At 39.1% G+C, this 20,918-nt stretch overlaps 1 protein-coding gene across 2 annotated transcripts in view; it reads right to left on the bottom strand.

Annotated features, from left to right (window-relative positions):
- GLS (glutaminase) overlaps window positions 1-20,918 on the bottom strand; it is a 63,554-nt gene that overhangs the window by 15,918 nt on the left and 26,718 nt on the right. The window contains exons 8-15 of one of the 2 annotated variants that reach the window (XM_040070523.2): window positions 18,286-18,318; window positions 17,974-18,032; window positions 15,855-15,921; window positions 15,256-15,306; window positions 12,687-12,863; window positions 11,471-11,602; window positions 9,970-10,062; window positions 5,999-9,128 (exon numbers count right to left, since the gene is read on the bottom strand). In XM_040070523.2, the coding sequence (XP_039926457.1) occupies window positions 8,982-9,128; window positions 9,970-10,062; window positions 11,471-11,602; window positions 12,687-12,863; window positions 15,256-15,306; window positions 15,855-15,921; window positions 17,974-18,032; window positions 18,286-18,318 (759 nt within the window). In that variant the 3' untranslated portion in view covers window positions 5,999-8,981. Of the gene's footprint in view, window positions 1-5,998; window positions 9,129-9,969; window positions 10,063-11,470; window positions 11,603-12,686; window positions 12,864-15,255; window positions 15,307-15,854; window positions 15,922-17,973; window positions 18,033-18,285; window positions 18,319-20,918 lie in introns of those variants that run through there. The other variant, XM_040070522.2, reaches the window with a different exon arrangement.

Genomic DNA, 20,918 nt, shown 5'->3' on the forward strand with positions numbered 1-20,918 from the left:
CAACACACACTGGGAATTTGTAATGCCTTGTTATTGACAGTTCTGACTATTGATTAATTCTAAACTATTAGTAAACTGATGCTCTTTAAATTACAGATAAGACTATTTAATTATGATGAATTAAGAGTTAAGTCATTAAACAAAATGTTTACTAGAGTAAGTGAAACATCTACTTACCTTCTGCAGCTGAGATTCCTTCAGAAAGACCATGCCCCTCTATTCCACTCCTGAGATGTGCAAACCCCACAGTGTGAGACAAGCTGTTTTGGCCAGCCACGTTCCTGAACTGCCCCACTCCCACCCCTGCCTCCCCTGATGGAGGCAGAAGAAACAACCATTCACTGACCCAGAACCTGATCTCCAGAGGTGGAGAGGGTCACACAAAAAAAAGCGCAACTGGATCCTTGCACACAAGCCTCTCCAGCAGGAACCAGGAATACCAAGTTAATTTTACTACAAAATATTACATAGTATCACAAGAATGCCCAGGGTGTGTGAATGGGGCAGTTTCTCCTTTCCAGTGCCATCATCAGGAGCAGGACAGCAGGAAGTGTTGTGGGAAGCAGACTGGGTTTGTTTTTCCCCTTTCTAGCAGATAAAACCAATACTAATGAGGAACTGGGTTCAAGGGGTACACAGAAAAAAATCCCCAGAGAAATCAGAGCTCAAGATTCAGAGCCATTAACTCCACCAGTATTAGATTACAGGATTCCAGGAACAGATGCTCCTTTCGTTGGAAGAAACTTCCAGGGAAAGAAGTCTGGCATGAAGCATCAAGAACAGGTACCAGGATGGACCCAGCCACTATTACTGCCACAGATACCCCTGAACAACACATCATCCTAAATTTTTCAACACAGAAAGCCTTACAGTACCTAATGCTGAAGCTTCACCAGGGCTCAGATGATACTGTGACTGGAGAGCGTTCCTGCCCCTCCACAGGTGTGCCTGGACAAACAGATGAGCCTAGCAGAGGCGGAGCTGATCTCAAGAGCTACTCACTAACAACTTATTGCTTTGTCTTACCCTTTGCTTAATACCCACATGGGTATGTGTATACCCACCCTATCCTTTTATTTTGGGGATGATGATGTTGATTTCAGAAGGTACAAACATTGGGAAGAAGAGAGAAAACTGAGTACCAAAGCTGCCTTCACTAGATTACAGTGAGCGTGGCCATGCTCGCTTCCACCTGCTGTTTCCAATTTCTTCTGGTACCAATGAAATAACACACTTTCTTGCTTTTGGAAACAAGAGAATTAAGCACATCACTGAAAAGACCCCCAAAATATCAAGTGAGAATTTAATCTTCCTTCACTAGAATTAAGAGCCAAAGTTGACTGATTCCACTTTTTTTTGTTTGTTTTTTTTTTTAAAGACCTTTCATGGACATCCAAAAACTCATAAATTGTGCCAGCAAGCAAAGTTCTTGAATGCCTAATAAAGAAAACCGAATTAGAATAACAGTAGTGAATAGCAGTGAATCAGGCAGTTCCACAGAACTGTGAATTAACAAGAGGGAGTCATGGAAAAACCTGGCCTGGATGACCAAAGGTGTTACTGCTGCACTGGTGGCCATGAACAGTGACAAAGGAATGGTAGCTCGATTAATCCCTTCGACAACAAGTTTACTAGATCAAGTGAAAGATTTAAAGCATGAAGACTTCCACCCCTTAAGATGAAGACCAGGCAAATTTTCATTTCCAGATGGCATGCATTTGCCATCAGCAGCTTGGCCAAAGCATTCACGTTTTGTAAGAAAATGACCCTCTCAAAGAGTTTCACTTGCTCCACTGTCAAAACTTTTCAGCATTTCTCATCAGCAATGAAACAATTTGTCAGTAAATGACAGCTGAAATTCAAAAATGGCAAAATAATTCTTGCAGTAAACCATCACAGAAATGTTATACCTACTTTGGCAGTTCCCTTTCAGCCTTTTCAAGACTAAACCCCTGCTAACAGTTCTGCAACAAAGAGCATAGGGAATATAGAGAGAAACCTCTAAAAGGGGAAAGAATGCTAAGCCATTGATCCTGGATGCAGGAAGAAAAAACAAGAGCCTTTGAAGTAATGGATACAGACATCACTAACAGTGCAAGATTTGGGACCAAAGGACTGGGATCAACGACGGTCACATGAATCAAGTGGAATGCTGATGGGTGCTTTAGTGACAAGAGCTGTGTTAAGCGCACAGGACAAAAGGATGTCTGCCTTTTCAAGGACCTACTGACACCACTGCTACCCACACAACAGAGCAGAGCGGGGCACTGCTCCCAGCTTCCCAGCCTGTAGGCACTCCACAATCTGTGGATGACAGTTTACTCTTAGATACAGGAGTTGGAACTGGAATTACTGCCAAAAGAAAGGACTTAGCTCTAAAAGGACATAGAGCACCTGCACTACCAACAGACTGACTCCACCCTGCAGGATGAAAGCAGAATGGGGAAATGTTACCAGACACCTGTGCTCCACTCTGGTTGTGAAGGTTCTTTCTAAATACTAGGATCAAGTTTCTATAAATCATCTTCTTACTTTTAGGCTATGTATTCCACACCTGTTTTCCTTGTATTGGAAATATTTATTAGCTTAAATTAATATTTTGCCTTCCTGCTTTTATCTTTAAACACTGCAAACAGTCATATTACTCCCCAGCAGCCTTGTTATATGGGATAAAACATACTCAGCTGTTTTAGCCTGCTTCTCTATGTTCTCAGTCCTAATTCTTAATCTTGCTCTGCAATGGCATAAATGGGAGGTTTTTTAAACATATTTAATCAAAACAGTTTATTCCCAGATCAAGATTAATTTTAATTATTTGACTTGCAATAATTACAGGCTGGAGAATTTTAAGAGAGAGGTCCTTTAAAAGAAGTGTGAAGTGCACTTTCCATTCAGAAAGTAAAAGCTACACATGCGACCAAAAGCAGGTCTGAGTCCAAAAATCCCCCGGGTTATTGCATGAGTAATTCCTGAACAAACAATAAAGTTGCCTGCCTCAAGGAAAAAGCTGGGCTTGTGAATGACATCAACAGGAAACAAGTAACATTATCTCTTCCTATCACTCCACTTGTGTTCTCAGTTCACTGTTTTGATAAGTGCTCCGATCACAAGGGATCCTAACAGCAACATGCCATCCCTCAGCAAATAACACACTTCCACGTTTGCATTTAGGGCTTCAATAGAAAAATAAAGGGAATATGGCCTTTTCAAATCCCTAAATCACTTCATTTTCAACGACATCATGAAAAAATACCTAGAATCTAGTAGGAAAAATACAGCAGGAAGTGAAAATACTAGTTACAGCTGACCAAAAGCCATTTTTACCTATGCCACTTCTAGGACTCCCTAAAAGCCAACAGATTACAGCATGATGGTAAGATCATCAATCATGTTCAGTGAAAACACAGAAGTCACCATCACAAGCTACAGAAAGGGAAAATTCCAATCCTAAGTTAGGAAAAACATTCTTTAATCAAAGCATTAAAGCACTGGGATAACTTACCCAGACACATGACAAAACCTCACCACTGGAGGTTTTCAACACTTGACTGGCAAAGCCCTTGAGCAAGACAATCCAAGTGACACTCGATGATTCTCTGAGCAGGAGGCTGGACTGTGAGATCTGCACAGATCCCTCCCAGCTGCTGTGACCTCGTGGTTTCCCTCTCAGGTCGCTCACAGGCACTAGTGGCCCCTGCACCTCATACAGACAGGTTACAGGAACTGCACCCAGCTAAGTAAATCTGACCCCATTTAAGGAAAGACACAATATGAAGATAAATTTCCGATTCACAGTGCGCACATGAGGTCTGTAAAACCACATGAAGGCACAGCTATGTGCCAGCTGAGTCAGAATCAGAGCAGAGCAGCAGCTAAAACAGGAAGCAGCACCCTACAGCAGATAAGCAGGCATGTGAGGCAGCGCAGCACATTAAATACATTGAAGTATGGCTGGCTGGAACATTTTTGAGGATAGGAAGACACCCTAGAATTACTTCCTTTTCCCCTTGTCCTTCCTTCAACCCCATTTCCTCATCAGCCTTAGGGCTGAGGTGTCAAAGTGGCCATTTATTATTCTCCAAAGACCTCCGCCTGCCTTGTCCTCCATCAAGCACCATGCCAGCTTTATTGCCTCATTTAAGTCCTGTTCAAAATAAGCTAGTAAAAAAACCCAACAAAATAACAAAGGAAATACCCAACCAACTTGCCTCTCACCACCCTTCTGCCACTCAACTCAATTCTAGGCTTTATTCAGCTAAGCTGCAGCCTGAGGTGTGACCATTAGGTACCCCTGCGACACGCAGAAGCAGCACACATGGCATGTTCAGGAGTAGCTGAACCATGTGCAGAGTGCTGCCACTCAAGTCTTGCAAAAACATTTCGATGTTCAATGTCCAAGTGATACCAAAAGTCTGTAAAAAGCAAGATTAGATGCCAGTAATAAAATTAACTCCTACTTGCATGAAAACCAAAAGAAAAGAGGGCATTTTTATTTTGCACACAATATTCTCTAGGAGGAGTAAATGGGAAACCAGAAACCACTCTTGATTCAAGGTAGGTAGTTCAATAATTTACACTATTTAAATTATTTAACATACTAAGACACGAATTCCTGAAAGTAAATGGAGCTGTGCATGACTCAACCATGTCTTTACATACACTAGTTAGTCATGCACTTTTCCAGACTAGACAAATGTGGAACAGACATGATGCCAGCATGATAAAAAGGAAAAAAAAAAGCTTTGGTTCAGATTTCTACCCAATTTAAAGCCTCTTGCCAACTCTCCAACCACTATAGACATATGAACTCGAATCCTCAATGAGACTCTGCACTGAAGGCAAATTATTAGGTGTATTTAAGTCATTCTAATAAGAACGCTGCTGAAACAAGTTTATTCTTGTTTCCCTGCAATAACTGATTCTGAACCTTCAAAAAAACTACAGAAATATATTTTTAAATGAAAAAAAGAGAAAAACCAGTACAAGCCTACAAACAATGTTTAGGGTATTAAAACACCATACATAAGTTATGGTCATAATTAATTCCTTTGTTCACAAATTACTTGTGCATCAATGACATGTATGTATCAAGACCAAGAGACACATGAGCAACAAAAAAACCAACATAATCCATCCCCCCCTCCCACCCACCCTCCTCTGAATCCATTGCCTTTTTATTCATCTACCCACCCACTGGTCTTCTGACACAAATATACGCTGAAAACCAAAAATATAGGAGCCAAAATAATTCTGCGGTAAATCACCTGTGGCTCTTTCTTTGTACCTATTACTCTTTTTCCTTCCATCATCTTTATGACTTTTAGAGAATAAACTCTTTTGATATGCGATGTTTTTAAGTATAATGAACATACAGCTAATTTTACAGCCATAGAACACAACTTCAGTTTATAAACCAGTCTACAGAAAAGCTAAATGAACAAATCTGGCCATCCTCAGTTACAGGCAGGTCCCACCATCTCCACCAAAACAATGTGGGGTGTGTGGACCACCTCCCTTGCTGCTCGTGATTTATTACAAGCTGTATTTTTCCCTTCATAATGCTCAGGATCAGCAGGTACTACGCTGGCACCAGCACCATTAACCATACGTTTTCCATGTGACTGAATCAGTATCTTCAAAACCAGACAAATACACAGTGATGTTAAAATTCCACTGCACCAGGACTTCTTTATTAAAAAAGTCACGGTGACAAAGTTTTGCTACTTTGATTTTTGCTTTCAACTTTCTATGACAACAGTTCAAAGAGAAAAACGATTAGATTATTGTACACAATGTTTACATAAGCTTAGGAAAGTTTTCAATGGCTGGTTTAACTAAATCTGCTTATTCCACCTACTTTTCCAGAATCTTTTTTAGAAGAGAGTGCTCACTATTCCAACTTCAGTCTAAAAAACTTATTTGAACAAATCTGTTCTCCATCGAGAGAAAAAAAAATACAATAAAAAAAATCAGCTTAAAATAAATTTATTAAACAATACAAAAATAAGCATGCTGGAAATCAAGATACATAAATAACATACAATGCAAATGAAAAATGGAAAACGAGACAGGTAACTTAACAACTGAGCCAAAAGGTACAACACAAATGCTAAAATAAATCTTTAAAAAGCATTTACATTTCTAATGAAATGTTAATGATGCTGACGAAGAAAAACAAACAAACAGCTAAAATGCTTGAATATCAAGAATTGCTATTACTGTAGCACAGGTGAACACTAAAACCGTTGCAGACTTCACACATGGAATGACTAAAACTCAGTGGCCCCGGCCTCTCCCAGCTGCCCGAGGAGGGTGACGCCTCCTGGCACACCTCGGCCCCTCCCCGGGTGCCCTGCCACCCCCAGGAGCCACCTGCACACGTGGCAGCCAGGGCAAGAAACAGCAAGTGTGGGCAAGTTACAGAACAGCTGGTTCACAGGAGTCTCCTCCTGACCATTCCTAGCTAAAGCTGCCTTCAATTCAGAGGCAGGCTTCAAAAGCATATATTACAGAATTGTAATATATATATATATATATATTTTTTTTTTTTTTTAAAGATTGTTTAAGCTGTACCCTAAATATTCTTATTATGCATATTAAAGACCTAGTAGTTTTCTTATTTTTCTATTTCCCATGCAGGACTTGACTCTACCACAAGTTTTGCATGTGGAAAAATCGTCCACCTTCAACCACATCTTTAGAAGTGGCTTCAAACAGTACTAAAAATCAAGGTGGGTAGAATCAGACCAAGCAAATCCTGCATCATGCCTTTTCCATTTTTAATAAAATCAGCAAGTCATCCAGCAACATGTCACCACTGTAAATACTTTCCATTAGCAGCACAGACACATTATGTTCCCTCTTGCAACTGAGGGTATTCCAGGTAAAGTAGCTCTGCAGGATCTGAATACTCGTTATGTCTCTGTAGCTACTAGTTTACTGCAAATTCCTCAAACAGGCAAGATATTTTTATAATTCAAGACTTTGCCTTTATTTTGAGGATAAGCACTAACAAACCTAACCTTACCAGCAGAGATAAGATTATAAAATAGTTACTATTCATCAATTTGTGACTGCCACTTATCACTGACATCTGCACCACAGATTTACCTCTTCACCAAATTCACTGAAAATTGATGTTCTGTATCGTTTTGCTTAAATATTTTCATCCTAGGCTTCAAAGACAGGAAGCCCATCCTTTTACAATACTCTGCTAAATGAAGATTATTCAGGGTTTAGGCAGAGTTTTTTCAAATGTTTATGCAAAACTAACAATACCTAAAGAGAATAATTAAGAGCAGCTTGCTTTCTCAGAGAACATCAGCTCTGCTTCATGCATCTTCCTAACTCGTGAACGTCCAGATGGGTTAAAAAAGGGGCAAGAAAAAACTAACTTTGCCATTAGGCAAAATTCACACGTCAACATTTCAGAGTTTTAGATGAACAAAAAAGGGAGAGGGACTGGGGAAGGGACCAGGGAGAAGAGGTGAAGGCGTTACTACAGAATTGTTTGTCACTGTCTTAAAATCCTCTACCAGCTAATAACATTTATCATTGCTTGGACAAGCTTACTCAGTTTGATAAATCAGGACTCCGTGGGATTTGTACATCCCATCTGTAGGGATGGGATGAATCAGATTATTTGCAAATTTAGAGGAGAAAACTTTATAGAGAATACTTTTCTAAGAGTTTCAGCGATATTAAGAATCTATTTCCTGCAAGTGCTAAGAATCTAGCAAGTCTTTGACCTCTGTCTGGAACTGCCTGTTAAGCCTATCTGAAGCTTAAATAGATCATTTGGAGCTACACCCTACTCAAGGTACTCAAATTATCAAATTATGCAGCTTAAGAGATGCAGCTGCCTGTAAAAAAAAAACACAAGTCCTCTTTCTCAGCAAGCTGACAGAGGTGCAAACTCAAAATAATTTCCAAAAAAATAGCACTTAATGATAACTTCTTGAGAATTTGCTCATGTGTAAGTGAAACCCCCGATCTTCATGTAAGAACGTACGCATACTTTAACCACTGAAAAATAAATTAACTGTCAACAGTTCTAGTAAGATCTACCTATCTGCTTCCCTGTGAACACATCTCCTGCTCACTGCTCAGTTGGTTAGCACTCTAAACCCCAGATTGCTTACGTTCCTTTCCAGGGTGGAGCACAGCACTATTAGTAAGGCAGACTTCTGAGTCATAACTACCAGCTGGCAGCACAAGCAGCAAGAGAGACTCCAAGTAGTTGGGTCAGGAATCTCTCTGCTGCTTTAGTTAACCTGCAAACAAGACAGGCATTTTTTTCCTCCTCCCCACTTTTCCCACTCCTGCCCAGGCATTTTTGCTCTCTTTATTACATCATTAGCATTAATTATTATTAATAGTTTGATTCAAAGAAAAAATAATCTTCACTAGCACGGCATATGCAAAGGGTTTCAAATTTGTTCAAATTTGAAAGCTCACATTAAAATAACCCTGACATGGTAATAATATGACTCAGAACCTATCTCCACTTAATATAACGATTATTTAGAAATGTAAGAACTTGCTGTATTTTGCTGAACCCTAATTTATATTTTAATTAATAGTCTATCTTTACATGCTGACCCTGCTCAGTGGACACAAGTTCTTGCTCAGCCTCAAAGTTCATATACTTAAAATTCTCAGATATAAACAAAAATAAACAGATACATACCACTTTTGTGGTATATCTTTGAAAACACTAAGATTTACCTTTACTTTTTTTTTTTAACTAAATGTGCTCTAAGTAACTACAAAAGTCAGTTTACAGCTTTGGGTTTGTTTGCACATGCTTCGTCCCCGCACACCCTTGAACTTTGACAATCTTTTTGGTACAGCATACAGAATTTACACAAAATGTATATATAAATGAAACACCAGGTAAACAATATTCAAATCAAAATTAAATCTAGAGATGCTTGAGGGTATTTAAAATGAAGAATTTAATGAAACTAGAACCCATTCGTTTAGTTCTGCTCTCCCCGACCTTCCATTCTATACACTACGGTTCTGGAGATGTCCTCGTTTGATTCAGGTGACACTTTTTTCCATACTGTTTCTTTTAAAGCAAGTTCTTGCTGGAGATTCTCATAGTCCATTGGTCCAAAGGAATGCTAGTTGTTCAAGCAACATACATTATTTATTAGTGTACTTGAAGGAAAAAAAAAAATATCCATACTTGCAGTCATTGCTAACAGACTCAAGTTTTTCAGCTCTTCACATAAACTGTTAGTTTCTCTTTTCCACTTATAAAAAAATCAAATTCAAAACCGAGAATTTTTAAGACGTATACATGCAAACAGAAGCACTTTAAAAATCATACTGTTGTATCTTCACCTAATGACATTTTCATGCCTTAGTCAAAACATTAATGGTATTGAAAACAAAGATGTTTTCTTTATCTCAACACCCTCACACTTGTATATTTTGTAAATAGCTGGAGTGGATTCAGTTCATTCCCAGACACTGCTTAGGCTGCTCCCTAAGTAGCAGGCTCTTTTCTGCAGCACTGCTCATGCCTGAATTCTGTGCCTGTGCAATGCTCAGCAGGTCATGTGCTGTCAGAGATATCCCCCTGAAAGTACAGCTAAACACATCTCGTGCATTGCAGCACACCGCGAAGGCTAAGCCCACCAGCTGGTCAAGTCTTTATTAAAGGCAACCAGTACAGTAAAACTCTTTGCACCTGCCATCAGATACCCCCTGCTTCACCTAGCAGGGGAGATGAACTGCAGGAAATGGAGTTACAAATCTAGCAATAAATTCTCCCACACAAAACCCTGGGATAGTGTGGCCCACCCAGGTACGTGTCCACTGATAATGTACACTAAACTAGATTATCTGAAAGCTTTGATGCAATACATGTCATTGAGCAGTTTGGCATTTGGAGGAGAACTTTCCATACTTCTTCTGAAGTCTATGAGCGATACTCACTGAACACAGACAGCAACTTACCCGCTGATCACCACCTTCTCTGCGAGGATCAAGCTTTTTTGCAAAGTGTCTCAAATTGTCGTAGTTATGGAAATTGCACAAAGAAACCAGATCCTGCAAGTATTTAGAGAACATGCATTATTATCTGCATAGGACAGCCAAATGCATCTAAGTTAATAATAATGCTACGACTTACATTTTGCTTTATATCCCAGTAATTTAAACCAGTAAGAAGTTTATTTAATAGATCAGTAGCCACGTCCATAAGGCACTTTGAACATAACACATCCATAGGATAAAGTTCCAGTAATACCTTTAACTTCCTTCTTACAGAAGAACAAAATAAGGGGTAATTTGCAAAATACCTACTTTAATAAATTCGTACTCCAGCTGTACGAAACAGAAAAAATAGCCTGGGCTAGGCCCAGTACATCAAACTTCAATCAAAAGTATGAAACAAGGAAATGAGTGACATAATGGACTCTCAATCAGCTTGAATTACAACATAGAAGGCTATAATTACAAAATTTGGCAACACTGTTCTATTTTTAAAAGCAAATATTACATTCATGTTACATTCATGTTACTTGTATGCTACAATTATGTATCAGTTTTTAGGTGTCAATGCAATGCAGAATTCATTCACCTACCCCTCTATTCTAGGATTTAGTTACCAGGACTATTTCATATGAAGCTTTTAAGTACTTAAACTAGAATTAGTAACATCTTGATTTGAAGCTGTGTACATGTTAGATAAACAGAAGCATGAAAAGTTTTAACTGCTGCTCAACCTCCCATTTATAATTAAGCAATCATCATTAGAAGGCAGTTTAAGGAAGATGCTTTTTACATTCTTCTCTCCCACAAAACACCTTAATTAATCATTGCAAAGTCCTCCCCAAAATCTCTCCTTTTAATGCTCCTATTAACAGACTAGCCATAGCTCTTTCACTGGCACAACATGAAGCTAAGAAGAGTTTGCCCAACACCTGGCTATCGTCTATGAAGACATTTTTGTGTCAGATCATTTACAAAAATCAGTTTAAAAATGCATCAGAGCAGCAGTATTTCATTACAGTCTTTTTATTTTATTGCAACGAAATAAGAGTTGCATTTCCAGTGCTTTATGACAAGAGAGGGAAAAGTCTCTAAATAGAGCTCTACAGTTTTTAATGCAATATACTGGAGTCCAGCACTTTCATCACCCCATGAAGTGTTCCTTTCCAAAGCTTTTCCACAACAGATTTCTCCACTGTTTCTGGCATCATATTGTAATGCTCACTGAATCCAAGTGCTACTTACCACTAAAAAGCAAACATCTATTCTTAGACTTTCACCCTTGAATCAGATGAAACTTGCTATGTAGGGAACAATCACAAATCACTATTTAATTCACTTAGATCTCAGCTACACCAACTGAAGCTCAGTAAACATCAGCTGCAAAAGCAAAAAAAAAAAACCAGAAAAAACCAAAAAACCCCCACCAAAACAACCAAAAAGCCCCAAAGGCAATGCTGCTTACGTGACAAAAGTGAATTCCTTTAACACTGTTGCCCATCTTGTCCAAAGGAGGTGACCAGCACATCAAGCCCATGACATTAGGAACAACCAGAAGAATCCCACCAGCAACTCCAGATTTTGCAGGAAGACCAACCTACAGAATAATCAAGAGAATTACTGGCCTCTGCAATTGCTCCTCGCTATTGCGACACAATGCATTCCTCAAGATGATTATGCAGCATTTATAAAACATGTACCTGGAAGGCATCTGAAGGTGGGAAAGCATTATTACTTATCTCTTTTTAGATAAACAAAAATCTGATGCAGTTTGTGACAATCCAAGGTTCACAGTCATAAAACTATTTGCTCTCAGGAATACAGTGAGTTGGCAATACTGTGAAAAATTATTACTTTTTTCTAATACATTTAAGTTATTATGCCTAAGCAGCAGTACATGAGTGTATGTCTCATGAACAGCTTGCAGGAAGGTGGCAGAATGAAGCTGTCAATATCTTGACTGGAAAACGTAAAAAACAAAACCACAGGAAAACTGGAAAATGTCTATGAAGTCATAGAGTAACCTATTTATTTGCAATCTGAACAAAGGCATTACTTTTTTTCAGTAGGAGCTAAAATGTTGTGGCTCTCCAAGCAGCAACTTTTACGTCACACAGTGCTGCATAATCAATTTTATGCATATGCAGTAAGGAAAAACTAAAAACGTTTAAAAAAAATATACTGAAACCCTAAGTAAGATACAGTCCATCTTGAATTATACACATGTAAAGAACACACTGCTAGAAAACAGGAGCACAGCACAGTTGCATGACAGCCCTTTTTACACATATAAGGACAATTTCTGAGCCCGAGTTAGTGACGAAAAAACAACCGTCTGCAAAGGCTTTCTGCTATCCTTGACACTCAAACAGCAGGATTTCTTCAGCCATGTTTTCAGCTCCTCCTTCTCTCATGAATAGCCTTTCCTAAGGAACAATATTAATGTTTTGATATGAAAAGGATTCCCAGATGTGAAGCCAGAGTGCTATAAGGTATGTGACACCAGTAGTGCCATGAATCCTAGGTGAAATTTTCCCTTACAGTGTGCTCAATTTCTAAACAATTCATGAAACACCCTCTCCTCTGCCTCAAAAACAAGGAAGCAACCCCTGGAACACGGAAAATAACAGCACAGATTAACTCTCCTGGTCAGCTGTAATTAATACCTGCAAAGTACTTACATGGAAGGCAAACTGCCCTGAGAAGTCATACATGCCACAGGAATGCATCAAACTCAAGGTATTGCGGACTGCTTCGGGGCTCAGGACTCTCTCACCAGTGATTGGGCAAAAGCCACCATTAGCCAGGGTTGCTGCCATCACACTTGCTGACTCACATGTTACTTCTATTGAGCAAAGCTTATGGAAAAGAAATAGAGATTATAAGCACTGGTACTTCTGGCACAGTAAGGCCAACTACAGCAGGATCGACAAAATATTGAAATATTAAAAGTAACATCTCAAAAGCACCTGTAGCATAACATTTGTTACAGATGACACTAGAAGCATCAATTAATACAGTCTGAATCTTTCTGCTATAAAGATCCCAGTGACAGTGTTCGGAAGCCCTCTTAAAAGCTGGGGACAGTATTTTTATGGGTTAGTGTCTCTGCTTGATTCCTCCCCCCACCCCCCTTATGCTCCTTTGAGAAGAAGAGGTCTGTAAAACAATCTCAGTATTTTGCATCTGCTTAAACGGCAAAGCCACAGAACGACTGGGGTTTTTTTTCAATCTGAGCTTGTTTTGTGTGGTGGGTTCGTTTTATTTTAAAGCCTTAGATCCCACACACTATTAGAAGTACAATTTAAAGCTGCAAATTCTAGCACATGCAAGTCTTAATGCCAGCACTTCCTGCTGATGCAGCCTTATTTCACCTTTCTCATATTTAATTTCTTATATAGTAACGATACAACCACAGCATAGTTTTTCCCAGGATCCCTGCTTCAGTACAGACTATACATACTTTGGTGACACATCAGGGAATGTGATATGATGCCATCACCTGATGCTGCCTCATTTCTGCAGAAACCAAAAGATAAGTTGGTTTCAACCTGAAGCTGAAATGCTGCTCTAGAAAGTAAACAAACTAGTGCTCGTATTCTTGCTTTTGCCAAACAGTCATTACATGATACTTCATGAAGTTACCTAAGCCACGTTTGCATGAGTAGTTACTACCTGGAATTCTTATTTTCCGGGTGCCAAACTCAATACATCCTAGTCCAATCAACTGGAGTTGCAAATCAAGAGATTGTCAGAGACGCATCTAAAATGGCAACTGTGTTTTAAACATATGAAGTATTACATAATATCACCTACTTTCAAAAAAAAAAAAAAATTGTTTCTAGGTTCTCAGTTTAAGCACCTGCATTTTGTACCTCGTTTGTCTAGACTGAGACTAATCCATCCTCACTTTACAGAGAAAACAGGCAAAAATGTTTATTCCTGCTCAGAAAGTTCCCAGTTACAAAAGGGAGGAAGGAGCATTACAGAAAACCCAAAGAAAAGAAATAACCAGACTTTTAAATAGAATCTGAGTGTTGGAAAGATAAGCATTGTACTCTAACAAGAAAACAGAAACACTGCTCGTGAGTGAGCTACCCTTTTCCTGAGCATGGAGTGAAAAGGGGATTTTTCAAGGGAAAAAAGAAAGAATGACACATGGTCATTAAATCAGAGATCAGAATACACAAAAATGAGGCCAAATTAAAATACATCAGAAAAGTAAGCATTTCTTAACTTATGAATAGCTTCCACTTAGAAAATGCATCAGGCAGTGGGATACAAGGCATTTAAAAAGCATGTTTACACAGTAAATTCAAGTAAATTATATGTTCTCTTCTGTCCCAAGTTCAGAGCAGACTATTAGTAGACTATTACCTAGTTTCTAATTCAACAAGAGGTCAACTACAGCTAATCACACATACCTTACTTCATAAACACTCATCTCATCGAAAGATAAGAGAGCAGGTGCATCCCAACACAAAAAACTCAAATAAAATTTGCATTTTGAAAATAATGGCTTATAATTTGCATAAGTGACAGCAAGTCCCCAAGTCAAAAACAGATTTTGAGAACCCAGTTCTGTACTTTTACTTTTTTTTTTAAACTCTCCCATGTGAAGTGAATCAGTAACACAACTTGAACTGCCCCCTTGAGAACTCCACACAGCAGGGCTGAGTTGTGAACATTCAAACATTAGGAAACCCTTACTGAGGAAGTACCTCACATGTGCCAAGTTCTCATTTCGTGACAGTTGTAAATAACTTGCTGAATGTGAAAAAGAAAAAACGGGGGAGGGGGGACAATGTATGTGTATTTATATATATTCTTACCCAAAAGCACTGAGTAACACCAAAAGGAGGAGCTATTCCCATCAGTGCCCTCGAGCCCACAGCTCAGCATGCACGCTCCAGTTACACACAGTTAAACTACTCCACGGCACAGTAAGCAACAACCCAAAGAAGTAATGTTCTGTCAAACTCACTGAAGTAATACAAGACATTTCAAGCTTCTAACTTCCAGTTAAAGACTACTGGTAGTTCGTATTAGCAACAAAGACCCCTGAGTAGATCACCTAAACAAAAGCAAATCTGGATATATCAAACACACATCTGTCATTTCCAGAGTTAAACAGAAGCTGACATTTAGCTGCAAGTCATTCAAGCCTCCATGTCTAGGCACAAATCAGCTTCTACTGCTTGTAACAGCAATTCTAAGCCTACAGTGAGTCTCAGTTTTAAAGTCAGTTACCTGAAAATAGAAGTCTAGTATAGCAACCATATCCGTGCCTTCAGGAAAGCACTGAGGAAGAAAAAGAAAGAGTCTTTAGGTAAAATTATTTTTTTTTTTAATTATCGCTTCTAGAAAGACATAAATTAAGCTTTATATTTGTCAGCATAGTAAGCATTAGGCGTATTTTAAAACAAACATTTAAATGTAATAAGTAGAAATACTTAATGACAGCAAATTTAAAAATAACACAGTGCAACAAGATCAATAAACTAGGTACTAAAGTATTTTTCAGTATAGTTTTCAACATCCTTAAATAAGCAAACTGGAAAATGCATCCAGGAGTTTTATAAAGTCACCTCTACAGCACATATTGTAGGTTTTACAACAAATAAAACAAATTCCCATGGCTATGATACAGAAAAATATTTAGAGGTATTTTATGAGAATGGCATAAATATCACACTCTTTAAATGACAGCATTTGAATAATATCAATAAGACATATCCAGTATTAATTTGTGCCATATTGTACATAAAATAAATTAAAAGTCTTCACAGACTATGAATAAGACCCAGCATACCATCTTCAAAATACACTTAAGAAAAAAAGAGATTAACCTTTTTTTCTTTCAAGTAATAGCCAATTGCAAAGTTTCTATCTCCACTCTCTCTTTCAGACTGGAACCTAAAAGAGAAAAAAAAGAAAAAAGACAAGGCAAAATGTCAAACTTCAAAAAAACCTCCAAAAAAATCACTGAGCTCAAGATGTATACTGTAATTCAGTAAAATTCCACGTAAAGGATACATCATTTCTGAACACAAATATCCTGCTCATGGGACAGAAGTGGCCACAGCAGCTCATCCCAGTTCACCCAGCTGGAGTGAATCAGCACTGACATCTAAATACTCACAGTACTGCTTACCTACACAACATAAACTGACTTGGAGAGGAGGCAAAGGAGGCTGAAATCCTAATCCTGGCCAGAGTGGAACGGAACATCCCACCCTAGGACAGCCCAAAGCAGAGCAACGTGGGGCTCACACACAGGTCACACAATGACAGCCCAGAGCAACGTGGGGCTCACACACAGGTCACACAATGACAGCCCAAAGCAGAGCAACGTGGGGCTCACACACAGGTCACACAATGACAGCCCAAAGCAGAGCAACGTGGGGCTCACACACAGGTCACACCCTGGGACAGCCCAAAGCAGAGCAACGTGGGGCTCACACACAGGTCACACCCTGGGACAGCCCAAAGCAGAGCAACGTGGGGCTCACACACAGGTCACACAATGACAGCCCAAAGCAGAGCAACGTGGGGCTCACACACAGGTCACACAATGACAGCCCAGAGCAACGTGGGGCTCACACACAGGTCTCACAATGACAGCCCAAAGCAACGTGGGGCTCACACACAGGTCACACAATGACAGCCCAAAGCAGAGCAACGTGGGGCTCACACACAGGTCACACAATGACAGCCCAGAAAAACGTGGGGCTCACACACAGGTCACACAATGACAGCCCAGAAAAACGTGGGGCTCACTCACAGGTCACACAATGACAGCCCAAAGCAGAGCAACGTGGGGCTCACACACAGGTCACACAATGACAGCCCAGAAAAACGTGGGGCTCACACACAGGTCACACAATGACAGCCCAAAGCAGAGCAACGTGGGGCTCACACACAGGTCACACAATGACAGCCCAAAGCAGAGCAACGTGGGGCTCACACACAGGTCACACAATGACAGCCCAAAGCAGAGCAACGTGGGGCTCACACACAGGTCCCACAATGACAGCCCAAAGCAGAGCAACGTGGGGCTCACACACAGGTCACACAATGACAGCCCAAAGCAGAGCAACGTGGGGCTCACACACAGGTCTCACAATGACAGCCCAAAGCAGAGCAACGTGGGGCTCACACACAGGTCACACAATGACAGCCCAAAGCAGAGCAACGTGGGGCTCACACACAGGTCACACAATGACAGCCCAAAGCAGAGCAACGTGGGGCTCACACACAGGTCACACAATGACAGCCCAAAGCAGAGCAACGTGGGGCTCACACACAGGTCACACAATGACCACACTGACGGCTGCACTCCTCACTGTGATGGTTAAGGTAAGGATAAACCTAAAGGAGGAACACCTGCCTGGTTCCTCCCATAGTACAGTAGGTGTACTGTAACAAAGCTCAGGGAAAACGCTTCTGCACGTGCACTGCAGCTGGCAACATGGAAGCTACTCTGCCAAAGGGAATCTTCGTGGTTTCCCCCCTGCTGCCTGAAAAAGCTCTCGAGATTTTTGGAACGCTACACACTGAGTTTATGAGGGGAACTCTTTGCTTGAGAGGAGTCCCAGTTGTATGAACTATGCTTTCTAAACATTTGCTATAGAGCCACCAACATGCAGAGTTTAATTTTTAATATGAATGCCAGGAAGGGAAGAGTTGCACTTACAGCTCTCATTGCCACAGCACCAACAGAGCACTAAGACAGAATAATGACATTTTCAAAGAGGTAGCCAAAGCTTTTAGGTGGAATTTAGCCACGCTGATGTCAGAGACATGCACTATTTCAGTTGTAAATCGTAAGTCAAAGACATCCCCCAATACAAGGGATGGAATGCTGGTTGAAATGTAAGTAACTGAACTTTGTCATAAGCTCAGGATAGCAGTTCTCAGTGGAAACACTTTCCACCTAACCTTACCAAGTGCATGAAGAATACTTACGTAGCATTACTGAATCCAACATACTCATTACCAGCCATTTTATTCATGAACTGCATCACCTGTCAGAGACAAAGAGGAGGAAAAGCAACATTTTTACATGTAAAAAGTCTATGAACTTTCAACCCAGCCTTACCCTAAATCTTGCAACATCATTTTATAAATGCAATAAAAATCGCTAATTGTTTAAACAACCAAGTACATCTACAAAGACAAAACACAGGGTATAACAAATTTCACTTTCAATTCCCTTGCCATCTTGAAACTTTTACCGCTGAATGTAGTTAAAAAAGAGGAGTTATAACGTTAACTTACGTAGTCAAATTTTTCTGCATTATTTGCTCCTTGCTGCAAGAAAAGAAAAAATAATTTACAAAAATTGTTAACAAAGGAACAAAGTTAGTTCACTTAACAGTATTAGGATTTTAATGCATATAACTAAGGTATGAGGCTAATTAAGAATAAGGTACTACAATCACTTCATATATTAATGAAAAAATTAAAGTGTTAGATAAGTATATCTTTAATTATTATTTAAATAATCCTATGCATCTTAAACACCTGGATTCTGGAGATTAATTTAAACTGAAAAAGGTATGCTTTATTTTAAGTGCTCTCTATTCAACTTTACATGCTTAGCATAAGTAAATGCAGTAGCTAAAGCAAAAAAATACAAAAGTAACTACAAACAGGATAATTACAGTAAAAACACTAGCTTTTTATAGATTAGTAAGGCAAAGGTATTCTCATATTACCAACAGAGCTGAGCATAGGGAGGTTCAGGCTACTGAAGTTAAAATATTTCCATGGCCAGTGCCCATACTAAGAATTTAGACTGAAGATTTAAAATGAAGTGTTACTCCTTACTATGAAAATAACTGCAATTAATTTAAAAGTATCTGATTAATGTCTTACCTATTAAAAATTGTAAAACAGCTAGGAAAATAGAATTTCACACCATAGGGCACATCATTGTGCTAACAATGTACAGGAAAATCTAAATCCAACTTAGTAAGGATGATAGTGAAACTTAATTCTTAGGGTGGGCTTGGTTTGGGTTTTTCAGGGAGGATAGGGGTTGTTATTTTGAGGGTTTATTTTTCCTCCCTCATTCAAGAACATTCTCAAATTTAGTAGCTGCCAGTTAAAGACATTAATTTTTTGGAGGTCTCTGATGGGTGACCTTTCACAAATTCCTATCAAAAGAGATTCAAAGAGGAGTGGGAGGTTAAAAATAGCACATGGTCCACTGGGGCGAGTTTTTAATTTGTTTAAAGTAGCCAAGCAGAATTTTTGTAGCAAGTTTAAAAAACAGTGGCATCGCATACACAAGTGGAAACAATGTATCTGAAGATTTTTAATACAAAATTTTAATATTAAAGACACTATATTTAGAATAGCAAGACTCTAACAAATCTCAAACAATTCAAGACGCTATTTGCACTGTGTTTAGCGTGGGGATGGGGAAGAAAGTGGAAAAAACGGAAGCTTTATATCAAAACCAGCATTTATACCAGTATTTTACTTAATGAAATGCATAAAGCCAGTCTCATTTCCCACTCTGTGTGTGGATTAGGGTGTTGCAGATAATCTTGGAAGCCCATGCTTCAGCTCATCTACGAAAGGATGTGCAGACACACACGTACAATCACTGGTGAAAGGAACACCACACTGTTCTCTCAAAATTAAGCGCCAGTGGTTACCTTACGTTTAAAGGCTAATAACCTTACTCCTATAGGCAATAATTTCTAGCTAATTTTCAACTAGATTTTAAAAAACGCATGATACATTTAATCAAAATGTTCCTGTATAATATACCAGAACACATATCTTAAAAATTTAACTCCAAATCTGTTCAATGAAAAATAATTAAAAGAAGAAATTACCAACTTCATTGAACTGTTGCAGTTGTCAAAATATTCCATAGATCCTAATGCTGTAAAATATGTAACAACATTTAAACCACAAAAACCTTTTTAACCTTTCAAATGCACAATGAACATCTTTTTCTGGGAAAGTGGGTCAGCATTAGTTATGGGACGCTGCATTGATAATTGTATGGTTAGACATGTATAATAAATTGAAACAGGTTCTTTTGTTAAAAAAAAAAAAGAAAAGAGGGAGAAAGGGATCATGCTTTCCGCAAAAATATAAATACATAATACTTCACTTTTTTTGTTCTGCCCAGTGGAAAAAAAATATTCCCTTCAACAAAAACATGGCTTTACCAGCAGCACATAAAATTGGTGGGGCAAAAGACTCAATGCAAACTTTTTCCACATCCGCTTTTTGAAAAAAGGTTCCTTTTTAAAGTTCACAACTAAACTCGTGTTTTGGGAAGAAAATCTTCTGCATGCTAAGCCAGATGATGAGTTTGGAGTCCTTGATGTTCCGTGCACTCGTAGAGGTATTTCATATCACACACAAAAGCATTGTTGCTGAAACCAGAGTGCTGGTACACCTGAACTATTTGCAATCACATCATCCAGACCTCGGTAGGGATTTACTGCCAACACGTTAGCGAAACAAGAAACTGCTTCCATACACATGGTGACTAAAAACCCCAACAGATTAGTTCCCCTCTTCCAGCAGCTGACAGAGGCGTCCTGCTCCTCCTAAAAAGCTGGACAGACACAGTGGCAACACACATTCTATGATTAAAATTCAACTGCAAATATAAAATCCTAACATTCAGAGTACCGAGCAGCTTTTCCATAAAAATTTTAACAAATATAAGGGACAAGGAAACTTCTGTTCCTCCACAAGTGTTTCTTATTTTTAGCTTGACTGTATAAACCTATGAGTTTGGGGGCACAGCAACAATATTTCTTTATTTCTTCTTATTTGAAGTTCAGATGCAATTCAACCTGTCTCAAACATCAAAGAAAATATTCCATGCACTAAACTCCACAAACACTTCGTACATTTACGGGAACATGTTCATATAC

Source organism: Hirundo rustica, chromosome 7 (genome assembly GCF_015227805.2).
Source record: "Hirundo rustica isolate bHirRus1 chromosome 7, bHirRus1.pri.v3, whole genome shotgun sequence".
NCBI classification, from domain to species: Eukaryota; Metazoa; Chordata; class Aves; order Passeriformes; family Hirundinidae; genus Hirundo; species Hirundo rustica.